Source organism: Mytilus edulis, chromosome 8, assembly GCF_963676685.1.
Source record: "Mytilus edulis chromosome 8, xbMytEdul2.2, whole genome shotgun sequence".
Classification (NCBI taxonomy): domain Eukaryota; kingdom Metazoa; phylum Mollusca; class Bivalvia; order Mytilida; family Mytilidae; genus Mytilus; species Mytilus edulis.
Window position 1 is genome coordinate 15238427 of NC_092351.1, and position 22121 is coordinate 15260547.

The window sequence follows — 22121 nt, forward strand, 5'->3', positions numbered from 1 at the left end:
AAAAAAACGCCTTCTTGCATTGTCTGTAACTGTCCGATGTGAGAAGTTAATTTTTTAAGGAACGGCCACATTCCAATACATAAGTAAACACTTCGGGTCTATTTTTATGTAGAAATATTTCGTCTCCTTCCAATGATTATTCAATTTGATTTTCTCGTAAAAAAAGAAAAACACATTAAACAAGGACGAGTTTGAACCTAGTGCCATTTTTGTTGTCTTGTTCCTGTCTCGTTGAAGTTTATCAACAAATTTGTATATTTATACTAATGAGAAATTGTCTCATTGTAATGCCAAACTAAGTTTTTTTGTCTCCAAATTTGATGGTCCACTGATAATAAAAAATGATAGTGCGAGTAGAACATCCTTGTACTCGGGACACTTTCTTGTGTATTATATCTGTCAATTTGTAGTATACTGGGAATTTTCGGGGACTTCAGCAATACACACATTACCTTAACTTTATCATACTCCTGCAATTTGAAACTTTTAACCATCATGCTATAATGATATTACTGGCCAACATATTAATCGAACTTTATCATGTTTATAGAGGACTAATTGCTGAAGTTGCAAATAACCCAAGAAATTAATTTTATTTCTATGGGAAGGTTGTTTACACAAGTGCTTCAGTGTAGTCTTTTGTTGCAACACACCCCTAAGTGCTTTTCATTTTTCAAAGTTAGTGATAAATAATTATAAGGTTTAGAAAATGGTATTTAAATTATAGTCCAAAACACTATATTAAACAGACAAACGACTAGCATACATATGCTATACAAAAAAAGTTGACCATGCACATAGTTTGTTTTTAAAGTCTCACCTATATTTAGTGTTGCAAAACTTTGCATTTGAACCAGGATGTTACGTCATCTGCTTAAAAATAGACGCACTTTTGTGTTGTTTGTGTAAAATGAAAGTAGGATATTGTAACTCTCGAGTTGTAACTAGTTTGAGACAAGGTAAATCAGATGTATCTTCATTATTGTTGAATGAAATATAAATGTGAATGCGCGTATTTCATGATTAACGTCATCTTCTTTTTTATATGAACATACAAAATGTGTTCTCCTGTTCCTGTCACAACTTAATGTTGATGTCAGCTGACAAAAGCGATCATACTACACTATTTTGAAATGAAAATAAATTACACACACTTCAAAAAATTGTGTGTAGACATAATGTCAATACAGATGAAAATTGATACATTGTGCATGTTTATAGGTTTTACACTTGTCGTTTTATGTTGATAATTTGTCCTAAGGCTAATTATATGTATGTGCATAGGTAACAGTCATTTGCATTTGTATTCTTTCTGTTAACTTTCCGTCTGTTGATTATATACGGAACGGGTCTCTTCTGGCCAAGGAGTCGGAGTGAAAATGTATTCAAAGCAAAGGGTTGCATCTCTTTTTTCACTTGCAACTTATTCTAAAATGTTAACAGGTTAATGTAAGGTTGTGCAAGGAATGACATTTCTGTGATACTGGCTACTGGACGTAAACCAAAAAATAGTAACAACGAGCGGGAAATTTCACCTTTGTGTTATTGGTTTGGAGAGTCCGTCCATTCTTCCGTTTGTATGTCTGTTCTGTTTTGTATTTGCATCCGCCAGTGTCCAAGAATTGTTTGAAACTTTCAAAGAATAACGACACATTTTGCACCTCTCATGTCAGTGTTACACTCCATTGACTTTGGGGTTTACTTGAGTATAACATGCTGATTATGTGTTTTAGTTTTACCAGTTGAATCTAGATAGCTAAATACAGAAGCTCCTGTGCATGTTTAAACTCAAGCAAAATTAATGTTATGCTTTTACACGTAAATTATTTCAATTTTTCTTCGATTAAAAAAAAAACTAAGATAAAAAGTCAATACATCCTAAATTCATCATCTTTAGATTGAATTATCAACCCCTGTTATTTTAATAATATGATACTGACAATAGATTTGCTCTTTTAGTAAGGGAGAAAAATGTTGGGAGAGTATTTTAAAGTTAAATTGGGGAGGTATTATATAATAGTTTCTACAAAACACCCTTAAAGCCATTCATGGTGAATAAACAAGTGAACACTGTCCAATAAACTGATCTTTATTTATCCTTTTAATTTTAAAACTAATAATTGACAAAATGATCAACATAGATCTTACAAGCCCTCGTACATAACTTTCAAAGAACCATGTATAATAATGTTTAGTGGCTAATTATGTGCAGTATAATGTTTGTCTCAAAAGTCAAGGTGAAATAAGGATATTTTTGTAATGTTTATTTTTAAACGCACCAAGAAAGTACCATTGAACTTCGTTTATGTATTAACATTAATCAATACATGTTTCATGTTGTAAGGTCTGTTACATCGATGCTATAATGATTTATTTACATACTTCAATATTTACAAAAAAAAAAAAAACAATCATGTATCATAGCAAAATTTTGGTAAATCACACAACGAGTTGATTATAAAATAATTTCGGTTCAATGGCACACTTAGTACTTTAGATTAAATAACGGAGTAAAACTGTTTCTAACAGGATGTTAAAATGTGAAAATAAACCAAAATATATAGTATGAATAAATGTATCGTCGGTCTGTATTCAGTCAGGTGTAAATTTTATTTTTATATGTTACCAAATCCAAATATGAAGGTAAATGTTTTCAATGTGTTATCCAAACAGCTAGTAGCAGTAGCATCGACATTTTAGGCTCTTTATTTCCAAAGAGGGGGGCATACCTTTTTTTGTTATCCTGTTTTTGCCTTTTTCAATGTGTTGTTAAAATGTTATCCGAGATATTTTCAACCCACTGGTTATCAGCACTTTTGAATTTGTTGTGAACTGTTTTTGCCAAAATCGAGGTGTAGTTAACATGTTAACAGACTCCCAATTGGCCCTTCTTCAAATTATAATTCCTTCTTGATAAGAATAAACATTCACAAGTTGCGGGTTCTTTTTTTAAAATCGCTAATATGATTGATATATATATATATATATATATATATATATGTATAATTGTTGCCATGACTGAAAATGGAACATAGAAGTAAAATGCAAGTTCCTTGTGATATTTTGAAACCGTTATGGATGCAGAAAATTTGACAGTACAAAATTGATCATTTGTTACTAGAATTTTCCGAGTTTTCATATGAGTTATTGCGCATAAATATCTACTATCTTGATTTACCTGTTGTATCGGAGTATTACTGGGATGTTTCAAAATTCGATTTAGCATAAATCTTCACAATTTTAGCATTTCAGTTAATTTTTAGATGGAAGTGGCCGGATTCGTGGTCATTCTTAATATTTAAATGTAAGTTGTATTTTATTAAATTATTGCGTGGTTAGTGAGTAAATCTGCGCTGCAGGTGCAGAAAAAAAACGTATTTTAATTTAAACAAAGACAATTGTATTATCATTGTGTGCTGGATATAAATGTCCTTGTTCAATTATCTCTATTAAAACAATATAAAACACATTTGTTCGAGTTGATAAGTCTTTGATTCTAGATTTTGGAGAAATAATGGGTTGTCCTGGGTAACATCTGACGATGAAAACTGAAATATACACCTTCTTTTCGCCTTCTTTTTTTGCCGATTTTCATTAAATTTTGTTTGTCTTATAAAGACAATTATATAATTTATCTGATAAATTATATGAGATATCTTGTAAACTATATAAGATATCTTATAAACTATATGAGATATCTAATAAACTTTATAAGATATCGTATAAACTATATAAGATATAAGATATCTTATAAAGTTAAAGAGATATCTTGAAGTCCGAATAAATAGCAAAACGGCTTGCCATAGAAAATAGTAAAAAAATACGGATAAATGATGTCTTCAGGTGAGAAAATGATATAGCTAATAAAATGTTGTTTTTCTGTAATTAACTAATTTCAAAAGCAAAATTGTTCAAACACAAAAACAAAAAAGATGCTAAATTTCAAATTTTGGTAAATAAAATGTCACACGTTGATTTTTTTGCAAAAACTTTGCGTACAGTCATAATTAAAGTTAACCATGTTTAGTTTTGCACTTGATTGTCGACAAGGAAGTTCTAATAAAGACATGATATTTTTTTAGTCTTTTCAAAATATCTATATTGATCTCCATTGCATTTGTACTTTCCGAGAAAAAAAAAAATGTTCGAAAAATGGTGAAAAAGATGTCACACGCATAAAATTTACTACGACCGCAACTTGACGTCGTTTCAAATAGCGAAAACAATCAAAAAAGTTCAAACCCTTGTCAAGGAGTATTTAGACTGGATTCGATATTATGTAAATGTTATTCACGAGTTTACTGACGGTTGTCAGGTTCAGTATTAGTTACAAAATTGTTTTGGAATGTTACTTATGCTATGTTTTGTCAAGATTAATTTGTAAATTCTAGTCACTTCTGATTTCAATAAAACTTAACATATATAAGTGTAGTATACTATTTGCATAGATGTGTCTGTTACGATTATATTAGGCATGAATATCGCGCGTAACGTCCTAAAACATATATAAAGGTTGAGGATGAACACGGATGCAGCCACTTTCATTATTGACTAAGTGACATAATTATAGTCACATTTGATGGATTTTTAGTATTTAAGCTTGAATTTGAACGTCTTTAATGACTACATTAGTTCAAATCTTTCACATAAACTAATTGAATCTACTAAAGTATACACTTTCATGTGTAAAAACTGTCCACAGTCTTTCATCATATGGACCTAAATTTTTATGCCAAAATCGGTCCTTACCGGACCTACTCCTTTCAAATCTGTATTGATTTTATGTACAAAACTTCCAGTGTCAAATTTATATTTCAAACACATTCAGGATGATTAAAAATAAACAAACAATCATATATGTACATGCTGCACAATGAATTGGGGAGAATGGCTGAATTTTCTATGTTTCTGATCACATAAATGAGAACTTGTTGGATAATAGCAGAAAAGTTGCCTTAAAGAGGACTGCTTTCACACCTGAAATAGGGAGAAGGGTTGTGTCAATGATTCGTTAATGTGCACATCGCGTGACACTGTACCTAGACAAGGTTTGCGATTAAAAGTTCCCATTTAGAACTGACATGGCTGTGTATTTATACATCCAGCACAGCAAAAAAAAAAGACCGCCTTCTTGCGTGTAATTGTCCGATGTGAGAAGTTTTTTATTTTTTAAGAACGACAACATTCCAATACATAAGCAAACACTCCGGGTCTATTTGTATGTAGAAATGTTTCGTCTCATTCCCGTGATTATTCAATTTGATTTTCACGTAAAAAAAGAACAACACATTAAACAAGGACGAGTTTGAACCTAGTGCCATTTTTGTTGTCTTGTTCCTGTCTCGTTGAAGTTTATCAACAAATTTGTATATAGTAAATTATTTATACTAATTAGAAATTGTCTAATTGTAATGCCAAACTGGTTTTTTTTGTCTCCAAATTGCACGGTCCACTGAACATAGAAAATGATAGTGCGAGTGGGGCATCCTTGTACTCTGGACACTTTCTTGTGTATTATATTGGTCAAAATTACTAGGAATTTTTGGGGACTACAGCAATACGCACTTTACCTTAAATATATCATAATCCTGCAATTTGAAACTTTGACCATGCTATAATATGGGGACGGAGTCCCCAATAACAGTAGAAAATTCAATAAAAAAAAAAATACGGGAAAATGTCCCGAATTTTTCATTGTACTAATGAACTCAAAATCGTTCAAATTTTTTTTGTCGTGTTTTGAAATCCCGAACCTGCGCAGAAATGTACAATTTACTTCCTTTTTCCGGTCTCGTTTGTATGAAACTTTGAGTAAAATAAATATTTATCAGTCTAGTATAAAATAGGAAGGAACGCGCAATACCAATTTCATTTTTAATAATTCCTTGATATGAAAAAACGATACCTGATGATAGCCTTTCTTTGTTTACATTGCATATGACGTCATAATTTAAATAACGTCACAACTAAATCCCTAACAACAGAACCAAAATCGGAAATGTTACGGTATTTCCGTTTCTTTTTTTTTAAAACAAATATTTAAGTTTAAGGTGACTTGGATGAAAAACTTGTTCTGCACTTTTTTTTAGATGTAATCCCTGTCTTGCCTTTTTATTTTTCACTCTATCCTGACTTTTTTATACAAATTGTCATCATGTCGTCTTTTCTTTTTAACTCAAATCTCCTGTCCTGCCTTTTTAAAAATTTCAACATAGCCCCCCCCCCCCTAAAAAATTAAATGATATTTAAATTATAGACCAAAACACTATATAAAACAGACAAACGATTCGCATACATGCTATACAAAAAAAGTCAACCATGCAAATAGTTTTTTTTTTAAGTCTCACCTGTATTTAGTGTTGCAGAACCTCGGACGGGGGGTGGGGTGCACTTCAAACTTTTTTTGGTAGGGGTGAGCAGCTGAGACATCAAGCACCCCACCCTTTTTCATATAATTTGTTTATGAAAAATATATACCTTGCTATATATCAATTAACAAAAAACAAACCTATTGGTATATTTGGATATTTGTCATTTTCTGGTACATTAGTATATACAATTTGTTTTGGGTCCGCTTATCTTCACGTTCTTGTTTAGAAGCAACGAAGTCTCGATCATCACAATTAATTTAATAATTTCGTCAAATCTTTAACACTCTGCTCTTTTTGCCCCTTATATATCTTGCGTTAAAAAGAAATTTTAATTTCAACAGACAATAAAATTTGTTTGGTCAGATAAGTGTAGTAGCACTCCAGAGAGAAACACTTTCAATGATTTTTATATTAATGAAAAACGGCTCAAAAGTTACATTGCCCGAGACATTGCCATTCCCTCTCAAAGTTGACAATATGGAATGTCTTTAAATAATTGTTATCATGTTTTATGTAAACAAACCTTTTAATGCTTAGATGCAAATGTCGAAATGATGAGATTTATAGCATCTATAACTAACATCAGTGGAACTATCACATTTGAATAAATAGACTTTAATTGGTTTGACAAATAGCTGATGCATTTACGCCTGTGTTTTAACCGCATCACAAAAAAATAAGGACATCTGATTAGTTTCAGACACTTATGACATAATCAAGCAAGTGAAAATATCAACCTATTGCTATATTTAATCTGAATTTCTCACCCTTTTCATATATCATAGAGCATGAAAAAGTGACCTATTCCAGCGGCTCATCCCTACCACTCATTACATAGTAAGTGGTCCCCAAGGTGCAGAACTATGCATTTGAACCAGGATATTACGTCATCTGCTTAAAAATGGAGGCAGTTTTGTGTCGTTTGTGTAAATGAAAGTAGGATATTATACCTAGTTTGACACAAGGTAAAACAATATAAATCAGATGTATCTTCATTATTGTTGATTGAAATATAAATGTGAATGCATATTTCTCAATCAACTTCATGGCTATGACTATATATAGATTTATTTAATATGTCAATATGTGTTCTCCTGATCCTGTCATTACTTATTGTTGATGTCAGCTGACAGAAGCGATTTAGAATGAAGAAAATGGAAATAAATAACACATTGTTATAAAAAATTGTGTGTAGACACAATGTCAATATAAATGAAATGATGCATTGTGCATGTTTATATATTTGTAGTTTTATATATTGATAAATGTTCTACGGCTTATCCTTATCATATGTATGTGCATAGGTCATATACATTTGCATTTGTAAGAAAATGTTTGTCAACTTTTCATCTGTTGATTATATACGGAGCAGGTGACGTCTCGTCTGTGGCACCATAGTTGGAGTGATAATTTAATCAAAGCAGAGACCTCATCTTTTTTTACTTGCAACTTATTCTTATTGTTACAATTATTGTTGTGCATAGAATGACATAACTGTGATATTGGCTACGGGACGCAAAAAAAAAAACAAAAAAAAAAAAACAACAAAAAACAACCATGACAACCGATGAGTAAATAAGTTAAACTGGCCAATAATTCCTTTTGTAATTTATACAACACATTTAAGTAAATAATTGACAAATTGATTAACATATATCTTATAAGCCCTCGTACATAACAAATGTTTGAGAAAAACGATAATGTAAAATTAAGTTTAGTGACTAGTTATGCACAGTATAATATTTTTCTCCAAAGTCAAGGTGAAATAAGGATATTTGTGTAATGTTTATTTTTAAATGCACCATTAAAGTACAATTGAACTTCGTGTATGTATTAACATTAATCAATGATTCAATACATGTTTCATGGTGTAAGTTCTGTTACGTCTATGTTATTATGATATATTTACATATTCTGATATTTCAGTATTTAGAAAAACTTTTGGTAAATCACACAACGAATTGATTATAAAATAGTTTCGGTTGAATGGCACACTAAGTACTTTAGATTAAGTAACTGAGTAAAACTATTTTTAACAGGATGTTAACAGGTGAAAATAAACTAAAAATATATAAAAGTATGAATAAATGTTTCGTCGTCCTGTATTCAGTCAGTAAATTATATTTTGATATGTTGCCAAATCCAAATAGGACGGTGAATCATCACTGAATGTTATCAATGTGTATCCAAACAGCGAGTAGCATTAAAGAAAGTTTCATTTGACAAAATAATTGAATTTGTTTGCCCGACTCATTTTTGTCTCTTGCGCTTGTATTGGTCTTTACTCCAATATAGTTGTTTAAGTCAAAATCGGTAATTGTGTTTCATTTCATGTACAGTGATGTTAAACACTGTATGATTGAAAAGAAACCTCGTGTTACATAAAAGTTACCATCACCTAACTAGTTTGATCGACAATTACCACCATCCCATCTTGGAGTACCATAATTATCGAGTTTTTATTGTGTTCAATTTTTTCAGTAACAGACATCTGTTTAAAGCTAGGTTCACACTGCCGATCAGATCAACTCGATGAAGCCCGATCAAGACAAATTACGTATTCGGGAGACTGGTCTGACTCAATCGACAAGGATGTTCGGGATAGTCTACCCTACTCGTCATCGATCTTACCATCTACCCGAGAGTTTTTGACATGTAAAAAATAATCGAGTAAGGACCGAGAATCAAGTCACTCGAGAAGAGATCGGGAATTCGTCAAGTAGCGGTCGAATTGATCGGAAAAGGATCGTGTAGAGATCGAGATTGGTCGGAATACAACAAAATTCCCGATCAGTACTCGATCATTTCGACCTTTGCTCGACTAATGTCTGATCATTTCCATATTAACTCGACCAATGTCCGATCGCTTCCAGATCACTGCGACTTCTATATTTATTTTACCCCAGACCAACTCGACCAATACCCGATCCCTTTGTGACAACATTCGACCACTCTGAAATGATCAGACATTAGTCGAGCAAAGGTCGAAATGATCGAGTACTGATCGGGAATTTTGTTGTATTCCGACCAATCTCGATCTCTACACTATCCTTTCCCGATCTATTCGACCGCTACTCGACGAATTCTCGATCTCTTTTCGAGTGACTAGCTTCTCGGTCCTTACTCGATTGTTTTTGACATGTCAAAAACTCTCGGGTAGATGATCAGATCGATGACGAGTAGGGTAGACTATCCCGCACATCCTTGTCGATTGAGTCAGACCAGTCTCACGATCACGTAATTTGTCTTGATCGGGCTTGATCGAGTTGATCTGATCGGCAGTGTGAACCTAGCTTTAAGGTTAATATTTTAATAACTCATTGAAAATGTTATTAACCAAACGACGGCTGAGTAATGTCAGCCACGTTTATGTAAAGACAAAGAAATTTAAGAGGGAAATATCTTACGGGGATTCCCCTCCGCCATATTGGGATCGTGGTAACTTCAGATAACATCATCTTCTTTTCAACAGTGTAGCAGTCGCATAGAAATTTTAAGCTCTAAATTTTCAAATTATAATTCCTCAGTGATAAAATTAAACATTCACAAATTTTGGGTTCTTTTTTTAAAATCGGTAACACAATTGATATATTTAATACAATAATGGTACCAATTTTCTTGGTGCGCATTTCGATAAAACATGTCTCTTCAGTGATGCTCGTGGTCAAAATATTTGAAATCCAAAACTTGTATAAAAGATGAAGAGCTATAATCCAAAAGGTCCTAGAGGGACGAAAGATACCAGAGGGACAGTCAACTCATAAATCGAAAATAAACTGACAACGTCACGGCTAAAAATAAAAAAAGACAAACAGACAATCAATAGTACACACGACTCAACATAGAAAACTAAAGAATGAGTTACACGAACCCCACCAAAAACTAGGGGTGATCTCAGATGCTCCGGAAGGGTAAGCAGATCCTGCTCCACATGTGGCACCCGTCGTGTTGCTTATGTAATAACAAATCCGGTAAATAGTCTAATTCGGTAGGTCACATTCATGAAAAGGAAGGGGATTGTAGTTACGACGTAAGGAACATATCCGAAATCATTTGTGAAACGGTTATTCCATAAAGGTCAACCAACTCGTGATGGCGTCCGTAAAATTTACGAAGGGATAATTTCAACTTCACCATTTGGAACTCTTGGTTTAAAAGCTTCCTTGTGAGCAGCAACCCGCTATCAAGAAAGTCATGATAGGAAATGCAAGCACGGGCATATCGTATCAATTGGGAGATATATACCCCGTATGCAGGTGCTGCTGGAATGTTGCTACTTAGAAATGGAAAGTTCACAATTGGAAAGCTGAAATCATCTCTTTTGTCGTAAAGTTTTGTTTTCAACCGACCCTCATTGTCAATTTCTAGATGTAAGTCAAGATATGAGGTCGACTTAACTGTATCTGTAGTATCCTTTATCTCTAGTTCGATGGGATAGATGCGTGCCGCATAGTCACCAAATTTTGAATTATTAATTGTTGCCATGAATGAAAACGGAACATAATGTGAAACTTAAGTTTCGTTTGATATTTTGAAAACCGTTATAGATGGAGGAAGTATGACAGAACAAAATTGTTCTTTCGTTACTAATTATAAAGTTTTCCGAGTTTTCATCAGAGTTATTGCGCATAAATGTCTATATATACTATCTTGATTTATCTGTAATATCGGAGTATTATATATTGTATTACTGGGATGTTTTCAAATTCTATTAAGCATAAACCCTCAGTCAAGATATCAGCCTTCGAGTATGTTATGATATCATAATCACACTTCAACTTTGAAAAATATCATTCTAAAAGAATGTTTCATATAAAAAATTCAACATCAAATGCGCAATTTTTACTAGAACACAGACAGTTGAATTTATATATATCTTCTTATTGGAGTTATTGTTCTTGAATGGGGAACTATATACTAATAATTGTGTTTTAGACAAACATGGTACTATAGTAGAAAGAGAGAAATTGTATAAGAAAACATAATCACCAATACAAGATAAAAAAAAATCCTAAAGATATTAGTCATGAACTAGATTCTAGTGTACAATCGTTATCGTTGAAGATGTCATAGATCGATATGAGCGACACAATGTGGTTACAGCTTCGATCTAGTTGTACAATTTCGTTATCATAAGCGCTTTCATTTCTTTAATCTATCATCTGTTTTTCGTTTTTCTTAATGTTATTAGTTTTCTTTTTCTATATTTTAGCTGTCAGCTTTCTGTCGGTTGCTTTTTAGCTCACCTGGCCCAATGGGCCAAGTGAGATTTTCTCATCAATTGGCGTCCGTCGTCTGTCGTCGTTAACTTTTACAAAAATCTTCTCCTCTGAACTACTAGGGCTAAATTTAACCAAACTAAGCCAAAATCATTATTAGGGTATTTAGTTTAAAAAGTGTATGCGGTGACCCAGGCAACCAACCAAGATGGCCACAATGACTAAAAGTAGAACATAGGGGTAAAAAAGAAGATTTTGGCTTCTTATAACTCTGAAACCAAAGCATTTAGAGCAAATCTGACAGGGTAAATTTATTTATCATGTCAACATCTGTTTACTTTGAAATTTTCAGATGAATCAGACAACCAGTTGTTGGGTTGCTGCCGCTGAATTGGTAATTTTACGGATATTTTGCTGTTTTTGGTTATTATCTTGAATAATATTATAGATAGAGATAAACTGTAAGCAGTAATAATGTTCAGCAAAGTAAGATCTATAAATAAGTCAACATGACTAAAATGGTCAGTTGAACTCTTAAGGAGTTATTGCCCTTTATAGTCATTTTTTATCAATTTTTCGTAAATTTTTGTAACCTTTTACAAAAATCTTTTCTGAAACTACTGAGCTAAATTTAACCAAAATTAAGCCAAAATCATTATTAGGGTATCTTGTTTAAAAAATGTGTGCGGTGACCCAGCCAACCAACCAAGATGGCCACAATGGCTAAAAATAGAACATAGGGGTAAAATGTAGATTTTGGCTTTTAACTTTGAAACCAAAGCATTTAGAGCAATCTGACAAGGGATTAAATTGTTTATCAAGTCATTATCTATGTGCCCTGAAATTTTTAGATGAATTGGACAACTGGTTGTTGGGTTGCTGCCATTTTTAAACAAACTTTGCCGTTTTTTGGTTATTATCTTGAATACTATTATAAACAGAGATAAACTGTAAACAGTAATAATGTTCAGCAAAGTAAGATCTACAAATAAGTTAACATCACCAAAATGGTCAGTTGACCCGTTAAGGAGTTATTGCCCTTTATAGTCAATTTTAACAATTTTCATTAATTTGGTAAATTTTTGTAAATTTTTATAAATATTTTCCTCTGTAACTAAAAGGGAAGTTTATTGAAGATAGAGAAAAATTGCAAGAAGCAAGAATGTTCAGTAAAGGAAGATCTACAAACATATCACCATCACCAAAAACACAATTTTGTCATGAATCCATCTGTGTCCTTTGTTTAATATGCACATAGACCAAGGTGAGCGACACAGGCTCTTAAGAGCCTCTAGTTCTTTTCATCTTTTCTTTAGCTTCTTCTAGTTTCCATAGAACGTCTGTCTCTGTTATAGTCACGCCTTATTCAGGAATGAATACAGTTTTCGTCTTTCTTTTATGCTTTTTGAGTTTTTTGGTCCATTTCATTCAGTAATACATTGATTCTTACATTCAATATCTTTTCACTAAAAATTGTAAAATGCAAACGAGCTGGGCACCATTATATTATTGTTTTCACCATTCGAAACTCAGACTAAGTTTTTGTCGAATACTTTGGCAGGTGTAGACTCGAACACATCTTTTGTTCATCTAGATTAACGCTTATTTCATATTGGGAACGATTAGTTTTCTAAATATATGTATGAAAAGGTATGTATAAGGGAACAACATATGTACAAGATATTTGGTGTACAGACATATCTTATTTCTATTTGCCCCTGAAATTATTTGGCCCTATTCTATTCATAGTTCATTAATTTTGACGATTTTGCATAATTTCCATGTTAAGTTATCGCTATTTTAAATTTCAGAATTTGCATTTTACTTTCAATACATACAGGCGAGACTTATACAATGTAACTGTGTCAACGGTTTATAGTTACAATAACCTCTATTTCAGCTCTTTAAGTCAAAGATGTCGGATTGGATTCCTTTGGTAGCACAAGTTAAGTCGATCGTCCAGATATCTGCTGGCGACGAAGAAGGTGCTAAACAAACACAGGAAACATTTGCCAAACGATGTCCTATTGTTTCCCAAACCGTATCTGTGTATCAAGCTTTCAACGGTGACATGGTAGGTGCTAAGGAAACACAAATGGAGTTTCTTGGCATGATAAATGACACAGTGAATAGTATTCCTATAGTAGGGCATGCCAAAGGTATGGTGCACTATGTAGCCGGTGACAAAATGGGAGGCGATGAGGCTATGAAGTCCGCCTCACATACGACTGGTACTATAGGAGGTGGTATTGCTGGCTTTGGATTATTAGGACCTATTGGTGCAATTGCTGGAGGGATAACAGGAGGAGCAATAATGGATGCAACCATTACAACAGCGGACACATTAATCCATGACGAGGATAGGCCATACGGATATTTTAATCAAATAAAACAAATAAAAGAAAAACCCGGGGACGCGGGTCAATGGGTTGATATGGCTACCTCACTAGCTCTGGATGGTCTTGCAGGACATACAGCAGGAGTGGCGTACAATCAACAAACGACGAAAGAAACGGCCAAGACAAAAAAGAACAAAAATAAAGTCAAAAGTAAAAAAAATAAAAAACCATCCCCGATAAAACCGAAAGGGAAAATTGAAAATAATAACCGAAATGCTGATTATAAAATACTAAAACAGTCGGACTCCAAATGCAAGATGTCAAATGCACAGTGTGTCAAGTCTAATGCTAAATCTACTGTTGTGTTATCAGGTATGTTATGAGATAATCCATTATAGATAAGTCCTTCAACAGTGCAGGACCATCGTCCGAAAGGATGCCAATTTTATTCGGTGACTGCGAAAATCAATTGTAAATTGTATGTGTGTCCTAACACTTATACCAGAACCCGTATTAACTAATCATGATATTTTTGATGGCAAGTTTCATCGGTTTTACATATAAGTACTACATATACCTATGTATATATCATGTATAATCATGGCACGTGCTTTATCAAGACTGACAAATCTGTCTCAAATCTAATCGAGCATAGGTATCAAGTCGGGGGTCAGTAATGGTCAGTCTATATGGGTAATTTTAAAAAATGTCGAATTTTCAGTACACCCATGCTAAAACTTTTATTTCTCATGGAAATTTCAGTTGTTATGATTTAAATGAAAGCTTGTCGGATTTGTGATTAGGAACTTTAATAATAAACACACCTTACATCTATTTTGATAAGATTAAACTGCATTAAGTCCGATTTTGGGGGTATTTGTGTGCGTACAGTGTCAGAAAAACACATTTCAAATGATTTTTTTCCGATTTTCTGATCGCCTTGATATCTGCAAAAGGGACTTTTTAAGAACGTTAATTATAATTCTAACAAAAAGTCGTAGATTCTTTATCATTGTATGTAACAGATTATCTACTAACTAAATTCAATCAGCGTACGGGAGGTTCATGTCTATCCTGTTACCGCTACTTAAATCAGTCGTTAAATTATTCTCCCTATGAATATTGAATCAGTCAGTGTTGATTTCAAAAGTGCAAAGTAATCTTTACATTTAAAACGCCTCGTTTCTTGAACGACAGTGTAGAGAAAAGAAATGTCAAGACATTTAGTGAAAAAAAAATAGAGTGTACTTTTTTTTTTATGTCTATGCTGTTACCAACCATTTTGATTAATTACACTAACAGTATGGTTGTAAAAAGTGCAATAACGTGTTGGAAACCAAATTCACAATAGAAAACAATTATCACTTCACCAAAGGGAGAAGTTATTTCACAACAGCAATCAAAAAACGAAGAAATTTGTCGATCCTGTTATGTATATCCTGTTACTATGGTTGCTATGGTTACAGTAACAGGATAGACAGTTGTAGACAAAAACGTCGTTAAATTTTTTTGTCTTAACATATACATTGTAGGTGGAAAACGAATGAAATATTTCATTGTTTGAACTCATATTAAGGTTATAACGTCTTAATCTTCCCAATTAAGCATTTGCAGGTGCAATACTGATATCGGTAACAGAATAGACAAAAAGGTAACAGGATAGACTTTTATATAATGATATATCAGAAACGTACGTTCCTGTTACCAACGAAATAAAGAGAACATAAACTAACTTATGAGGGATTTACTTGATGTTGGGTTTATTTGAAAGGGTGAAAAAATGCCGAACAATATAAATTGCTATCTTAGACTTGCATTACTGGTGGTAATTTTTACAACTTTTGAAAACCAATTTTAGAGCCATTTTTCAGTACAACCTAGAAAATTGGCAAATAATCTATCATTTTACAGAATGAATATATATAGAAGTTTATTCTCTTGAAAACCATCTCATTGGTTACGTAAAACAAGCTTAACATTTTATCTAAACCTTTTCTTAATAACCCAAAATTTCTTTTGAAAATGGTAACAGGATAGAACAAGAATGTGTCCACAGTACACGGATGCCCCACTCGCACTATCATTTTCTATGTTTAGTAGACCGTGAAATTGGAATAAATTCTCTAATTTGGCATTAAACTTAGAATGATCTTATCAAAGGGAACATGTATACTAAGTTTCAAGTTGATTGGACTTCTACTTTATCAAAAACTACCTTGACCAAAAACTTTAACCTGAAATTTGCACTATCATTTTCTATGTTCAGTGAACCGAAAAATTGGGGTCAAAACTCTAATTTGGCATCAAATTAGAAAGATCATATCATAGGGCACATGTATACTAAGTTTCAAGTTGATTGGACTTCAACTTCATCAAAAACTACCTTGACCAAAAACTTTAACCTGAAGCGGGACAGACGGACGGACGAACGGACGGACGAACGGACGCACAGACCAGAAAACATAATGCCCTCTACTATTGTAGGTGGGGCATACAAAATATTGTATCACTGATCAAAAAATGTTTCAAGATATTCTTGTATGACATCATTAAGATTGCATCTTTTAATATGTTGTTCTTAAAGTACTGTTTGTTTTGATTTGCTTATGTAGAGGGTTGTTTGAATAAGTAACTTTTAATAAATTTTTCAATTTCAAAATTCGACAATTTTTATGCCCCACCTACGTAGTAGAGGGGCATTATGTTTTCTGGTCTGTGCGTCCGTTCGTCCGTCCGTTCGTCCGTCCGTTCGTCCGTCCGTCTGTCCCGCTTCAGGTTAAAGTTTTTGGTCAAGGTAGTTTTTGATGAAGTTGAAGTCCAATCAACTTCAAACGTAGTACACATGTTCCCTATGATATGATCTTTCTAATTTTAATGCCAAATTAGAGTTTTAACCCGATGTCACGGTCCACTGAACATAGAAAATGAAAGTGCGAGTGGGGCATTCGTGTACTGAGGACACATTCTTGTTTGAAAATGACCCATATATGAAATATGAAGTATAAAAACCCTATTCGGAACAGCTAAGCTACTATACAAAAAATCATTTTTCCATATGGGAATTACATACAACTGTATAGGTATATATGCATGAAATTAACAACAAAACTGTTAAAACATGTTTGTGCCAAAGCCTTGGGAAAACCAATTTACCAGCATCTGTATTGACCCTATGATAGAACATATTATAAACGAAGGATTCAAATTTTTATAATAAAACTTATTCTGTTATCGTTAAAAACCAATAAGTTGCATGTTGAACAGTTCAATTATGTAAATCAATTAAGAATACCTTACTAACAAGTTTCCTACCACATACTACTAATAAATGAAAATACATTATTGATCTTAATTAGTCCGCGGTAAACAGTGGCATTGCCAAAAAAAATAATTTATAAAACTAGCGATCAATAAGAATACCAAAGTCATAGGCAGATTACATCTCGCGTATGAAAGTACAATTTATATGTGCTGTTAATGAAGGTTTTTTTCACTACTGTTTGTTATTTTTTTCAGAACCAAATGGTAGCCAAGAAAGCCATACGCCTCAGCCATCATATTCAGTCACATCAGCCATTGCAGATTTTACTGAATCTACAACTGATGCAGGTACAAACATTGTCTATAATGCTGCTTATTATTGTTACAATTTTTTCTTTTGCAAAACTATAGTCAGGGTTATATTTATTATTCCAGAGTAATTGTTTGTTCTCAAAAGCTATATTGATTTACAAGTTGTGAATACGTGCTTAACTTAAATTTATCCCTCCTCATCCCTTGAGACAGAGCTCACAGTAATAGTCTGTAGACTTATTTCGGGTTGAGTTCACTCATGTTTTATTTGTTTTCTCGAGCTTTATAGGCTATTCATGCGCATTCAAATCGGCATCACACGTTATAAATATCCTTTATTTTTCTATAATATATTTATAAAAAGTCAAAAGACAAAAGACAAACATAGGCCAATCATAAAACTAGAGTCAAAACAGACAGACAAGTACATCGCCAAAAAAAAAGAAAAGGAAAGAAAAAAGAAACTGCTTACTTCGAAAGAGAAAACAGTTCTTCTCTACTTGTAAGAGACATCATAAAAATTTATAAACAGATTGTGTCTTCGACAAATCAAAACATTTACAGGTTGACTTATCTATGTTTAAGGTGGTATAATCTAGAGAAAAATAAAATCACAAAAAATACCGAACTCCGAGGAATATTCAAGCCGGAAGGCCCTGGTAACATTGTAGAGAAGATACTATATAATACTTAATAAGATTGCATGAATAAATTATGAAAACAAAATATGTATTGACAAAACCTATTAAATTGCAAATACATACATTGTTGAACTATTTTCGTAATAAAATCAATTTATATACATCTGTCATTTCTGTTGGGCAATAGTACAAGAAGGGGTTGTAATAAACAGAATACTAGACAAACAAGTTCGAATACAAAATAAGTTATAACAATTGAATGAAGTTCAAGTTAACTTAATCAGAGAAATATATTATTGAGACCAACATTTATTTTCCGTATTAGTTTATAAAAGTATATGAATCATAAATATGCACAAACTCAAAACGTCTACAAAACTTATAGTTTAATCTTGTATGCAAGTTGTGGGAATTAATATTTAATCCAAAAATAGTGATCTAAAGAATGAAAAACCAATTATAATATGAATTTTATCAATTTTAACAGCTGCTACCATGGGTAAAGTAATCGTAGCTTCTAAAGGGATAATGGACAACAGCTCGGCAGGTATTTATGTTTAATAATACTTAAATTGACAAAAATGAATGCAAAAAGTAGACTAAAGTCTTGAAAGAATTGAGGTTTTCAAAACCCATGCACTTGATACATATCGCGCATGAACAGATAAAAATGAAACTTCACGTTTGATGCGTGCGCTTGTTTCTGTTTCCTTTTCAAAGCAACGCTGACGTGATAAGTATCAGTAGTCATTCACGACAAAACCGTTAATTGTAATTTGGTGCAAATATGTTTTTTGATTCTAGCAGTGGTCTGGCGTTATACTTACTAATATTCAGTGTTTTGTGTAACGGGTGTCGCATATTATATTTACCCAAGCGGATGCTGCCAATCATGATAATAACGCAAAACTTAGTCCTATAATACATACATTTTTTTGGTTAAAATGCTTTGTAAATGATTTGAGATTCCACCGTCTTTCATCCGAACTGATGAGTCTGACACTGAATTGAAAGCCTGGTTTCTTTGAATAGATCATTTTAAAGCTGATTCGGAAAATTGTACCTTTGTACAGTTATTCCACCTTTGGTTTTTACTGTATTCATGTAAAAAATACAACAGTTTTGTTTTTTTCTGATTTTAGACTCGAACACAAATCGATAAATCGATACACCTTTACATTATTGAAAAATATTTTTTTTTGGCTTTCTTAATTGTTGGTCTCGAGTATACAGGATATCATTAAAGTTTATAATTTTCGAGAACAGTTTTACAAGGCATCGTCCCACACTTTTGTTTTTAGGTTATATTGTACGTGCATGTTTATAAAATAAAAAATCGAGATCTGTATTTGAAAAAAAAAGTTTTTTCCTTTTTTTATTTCTTTCATCAATTCACGTTTTGTTAAAATAGAATTGTGACCATTTAACCGAACAGCGCATGGATTAAACAAGTTGGAATAGTTCAAAAGGTACAATTTGTTGTATACAAGTTAACATTCGCATGTTTGTTGGAATAAGAATGACTGAATACAAAATTACAACACTTTCTTTACCTTAAGATGTTCCATGCAGATTGTGGAATTGATGTGAGGCGGGAAGTTGATCTATGATCAAAAAAGCAAAAAAGGAAGAAGTATTGATACTGTACTGAACGATTTTTTTAACAACTGAATTACTAGTATTAGAACTACAAAGAGAAAATCTCTGTAAATCTACAATTCTTATGAATAATAATATATAGCATATTCAAAACATTATTCTTTTATGTAGGTGAATTCCTGATAAATACTCTACAGGGAAGTAGCTCTGCCAGGTTGAAAAATAAAACTTCTGAAAGTAAAGAGATAGAAGCATTGGAACGGTCTAAATCATTTCCTGTAAGTCATTTAAATTGAAACCCATCAGAACTAATGACCATTGGTACCAAAATGTTTTTCTGTTATTCCTATTGTCTATTCTATTTTTCAAATTATTCAAATAACAATCATAAGAGCTACACACCAACATATACTTGAAATGTTTTATATTTTTGTCAATACATTATATGAAGAAATGGAGGACAACTGTATTATTTCCTTTTATTATAAAAGAATAAAGAATATAAATGTATCTAAATTTCAAATAAATATGAAATAAACATTCATTTGGTATTGTAGATTCCAAAAGAAGGGAGAGTGATGAAAATATCTCAGTTATTGAGGGGAGATCATATAAAATATAAAAGACTCTTTGGCTACTCCCATCATGCAATAGTAACCAATGTATTTCCGGAAAGTAATGAATATGAGATCGTTCATTTTCAACCGCCATCTTCTGGAAATAAAATAAAGGATTCACCACTCATCAAACAGGAAATAAAACAATTAGATGAAGCGTTTTATGTCTTAGAGTACGACGTAAAAGATCGTTATCCTCACGAGGCCACGGCTACCATGGCAGAAGTTATGATTGGGTACAATGAAGATGAGAGGATAACTATATACAGTGTGTTTAGCAACAACTGTGAACACTTAGCAACATATTGTGTAACTGGTCAAGCATACAGCACACAAGTTGAGAATGGCAAGGAACTTGTGAAAGCATTGGTCAAGACAGGAATGATTGCTGCGTCGAAGAGTGTAAAGCGCCAAAGAGAAAACATCGAAGCAGGTTAAAAAAAAAGACAAGTCCGTTTCTGTGTGTAAATATGAATTACTGTCAATGTGCAAAACATGTTTGTGATAATTCTAGTAAATATATAAAAAATATAGACAATTAACGACCGGAATATTACTTAATTCATTGTACAATACATCAATTTACTTGATAGGAATTAGTCTTTGATAATTTTAGAATGAGTAAATATATTTTTTGTAAAAAGTCTGTCGGGAAAATCTCTTTCATTGTATTGTAAATATAAAAATTTTGTAAATAAAGTATCTTTTAATCTATACAGATATGGCACACTCCCATTTTTTATACATCAATACTTGAAATAAGGAGCGCGATGACTTGTCAACTGATCTGGCGATACTGCTATTTTTTAGATGCGCATATATGGATTGGTAAAATTGCTTTGAGTTTAAAAACCGGAAGCAAGTGGATACAAATATAAACTACAAAAATGTACTGTTTATCACATTGTTTTAAACAGAAGTCATTTCAAACTTTTTTTTGGTAAAAAAATTCAGACTAGCTTCAAAAATAAAAATAAAAATAAGATGTGGAATGATTAACAATGAGACAACTCTCCATCAGCGAGGAAATGACATAGAATGGAACAACAATTGGTCTACGCATGGGTTTAAAAAATGCGCAAAACCCTAACTGCATATATCAAGCTTTAAAAGGCACAAAGTGAGACATGTAAATGAATTCAAGCGAGCTGACAACAAACGAACCGATTCATGTACAAAACAATTAACAAAAATCAGATATAATATAAAGAAAAAACCCCATTGAATTACAGGATACTGACCTCTGACAGACACTTACATAATGTGGCGGGTATAGATATGTATGGTAGCGCAAAACCCTCCTTTAACATTGGACATTAGCAAAAAAGTACAACATTAAAAGTAAAATAACCCAAATACCGAACTCCTAGGGAAATTCAAAACGGAAAATTTCTTACTAAACGGCAAATAATAAATTCAACCAAACAAAAAAATTGTGAAACATTGCTTCAGTTATGCGTACTATGATGTAAGACTTCACCTGCATCCTTAACAATTGAAACCAGGAGAAAACGTGATTCAGGAAATATGAAAGTTCTTTTTAACAATATGCACATTAGTTAAGGAAAACTGTACTTAAAAGTACAAAAGATTTTTTTCTGAAATTGTATCACTTCCTACTCTTACTCTACGCCAAAATTGTTTACCATAGCCTTATTTTACACTGGACTATATCTCCCCTAGTCCTACTCAAATTATACTGGAACATTATTAAAGGGTGTCACTTTTAGTTTATCATTTTTGCTATAACAATGAACTTTTG

At 32.5% G+C, this 22121-nt stretch overlaps 1 protein-coding gene across 2 annotated transcripts; it reads left to right on the top strand.

Annotated features, from left to right (window-relative positions):
• The first annotated feature begins 743 nt into the window (after positions 1-743).
• On the top strand, positions 744-21058 carry LOC139484903 (uncharacterized). Of its 2 annotated transcripts, none has more exons than XM_071268949.1 (6): positions 744-959; positions 13491-14301; positions 17446-17538; positions 18631-18690; positions 19914-20020; positions 20300-21058. In XM_071268949.1, exons 2-6 carry the CDS (start codon positions 13506-13508, stop codon positions 20795-20797), a joined length of 1554 nt encoding a protein of 517 aa, XP_071125050.1. In that variant the 5' UTR covers positions 744-959; positions 13491-13505; the 3' UTR covers positions 20798-21058. The 2 variants fall into 2 exon arrangements, with proteins under 2 accessions (XP_071125050.1, XP_071125049.1); XM_071268948.1 differs by lacking the exon at positions 744-959 and adding an exon at positions 7201-7336.
• Positions 21059-22121: the final 1063 nt, after the last annotated feature.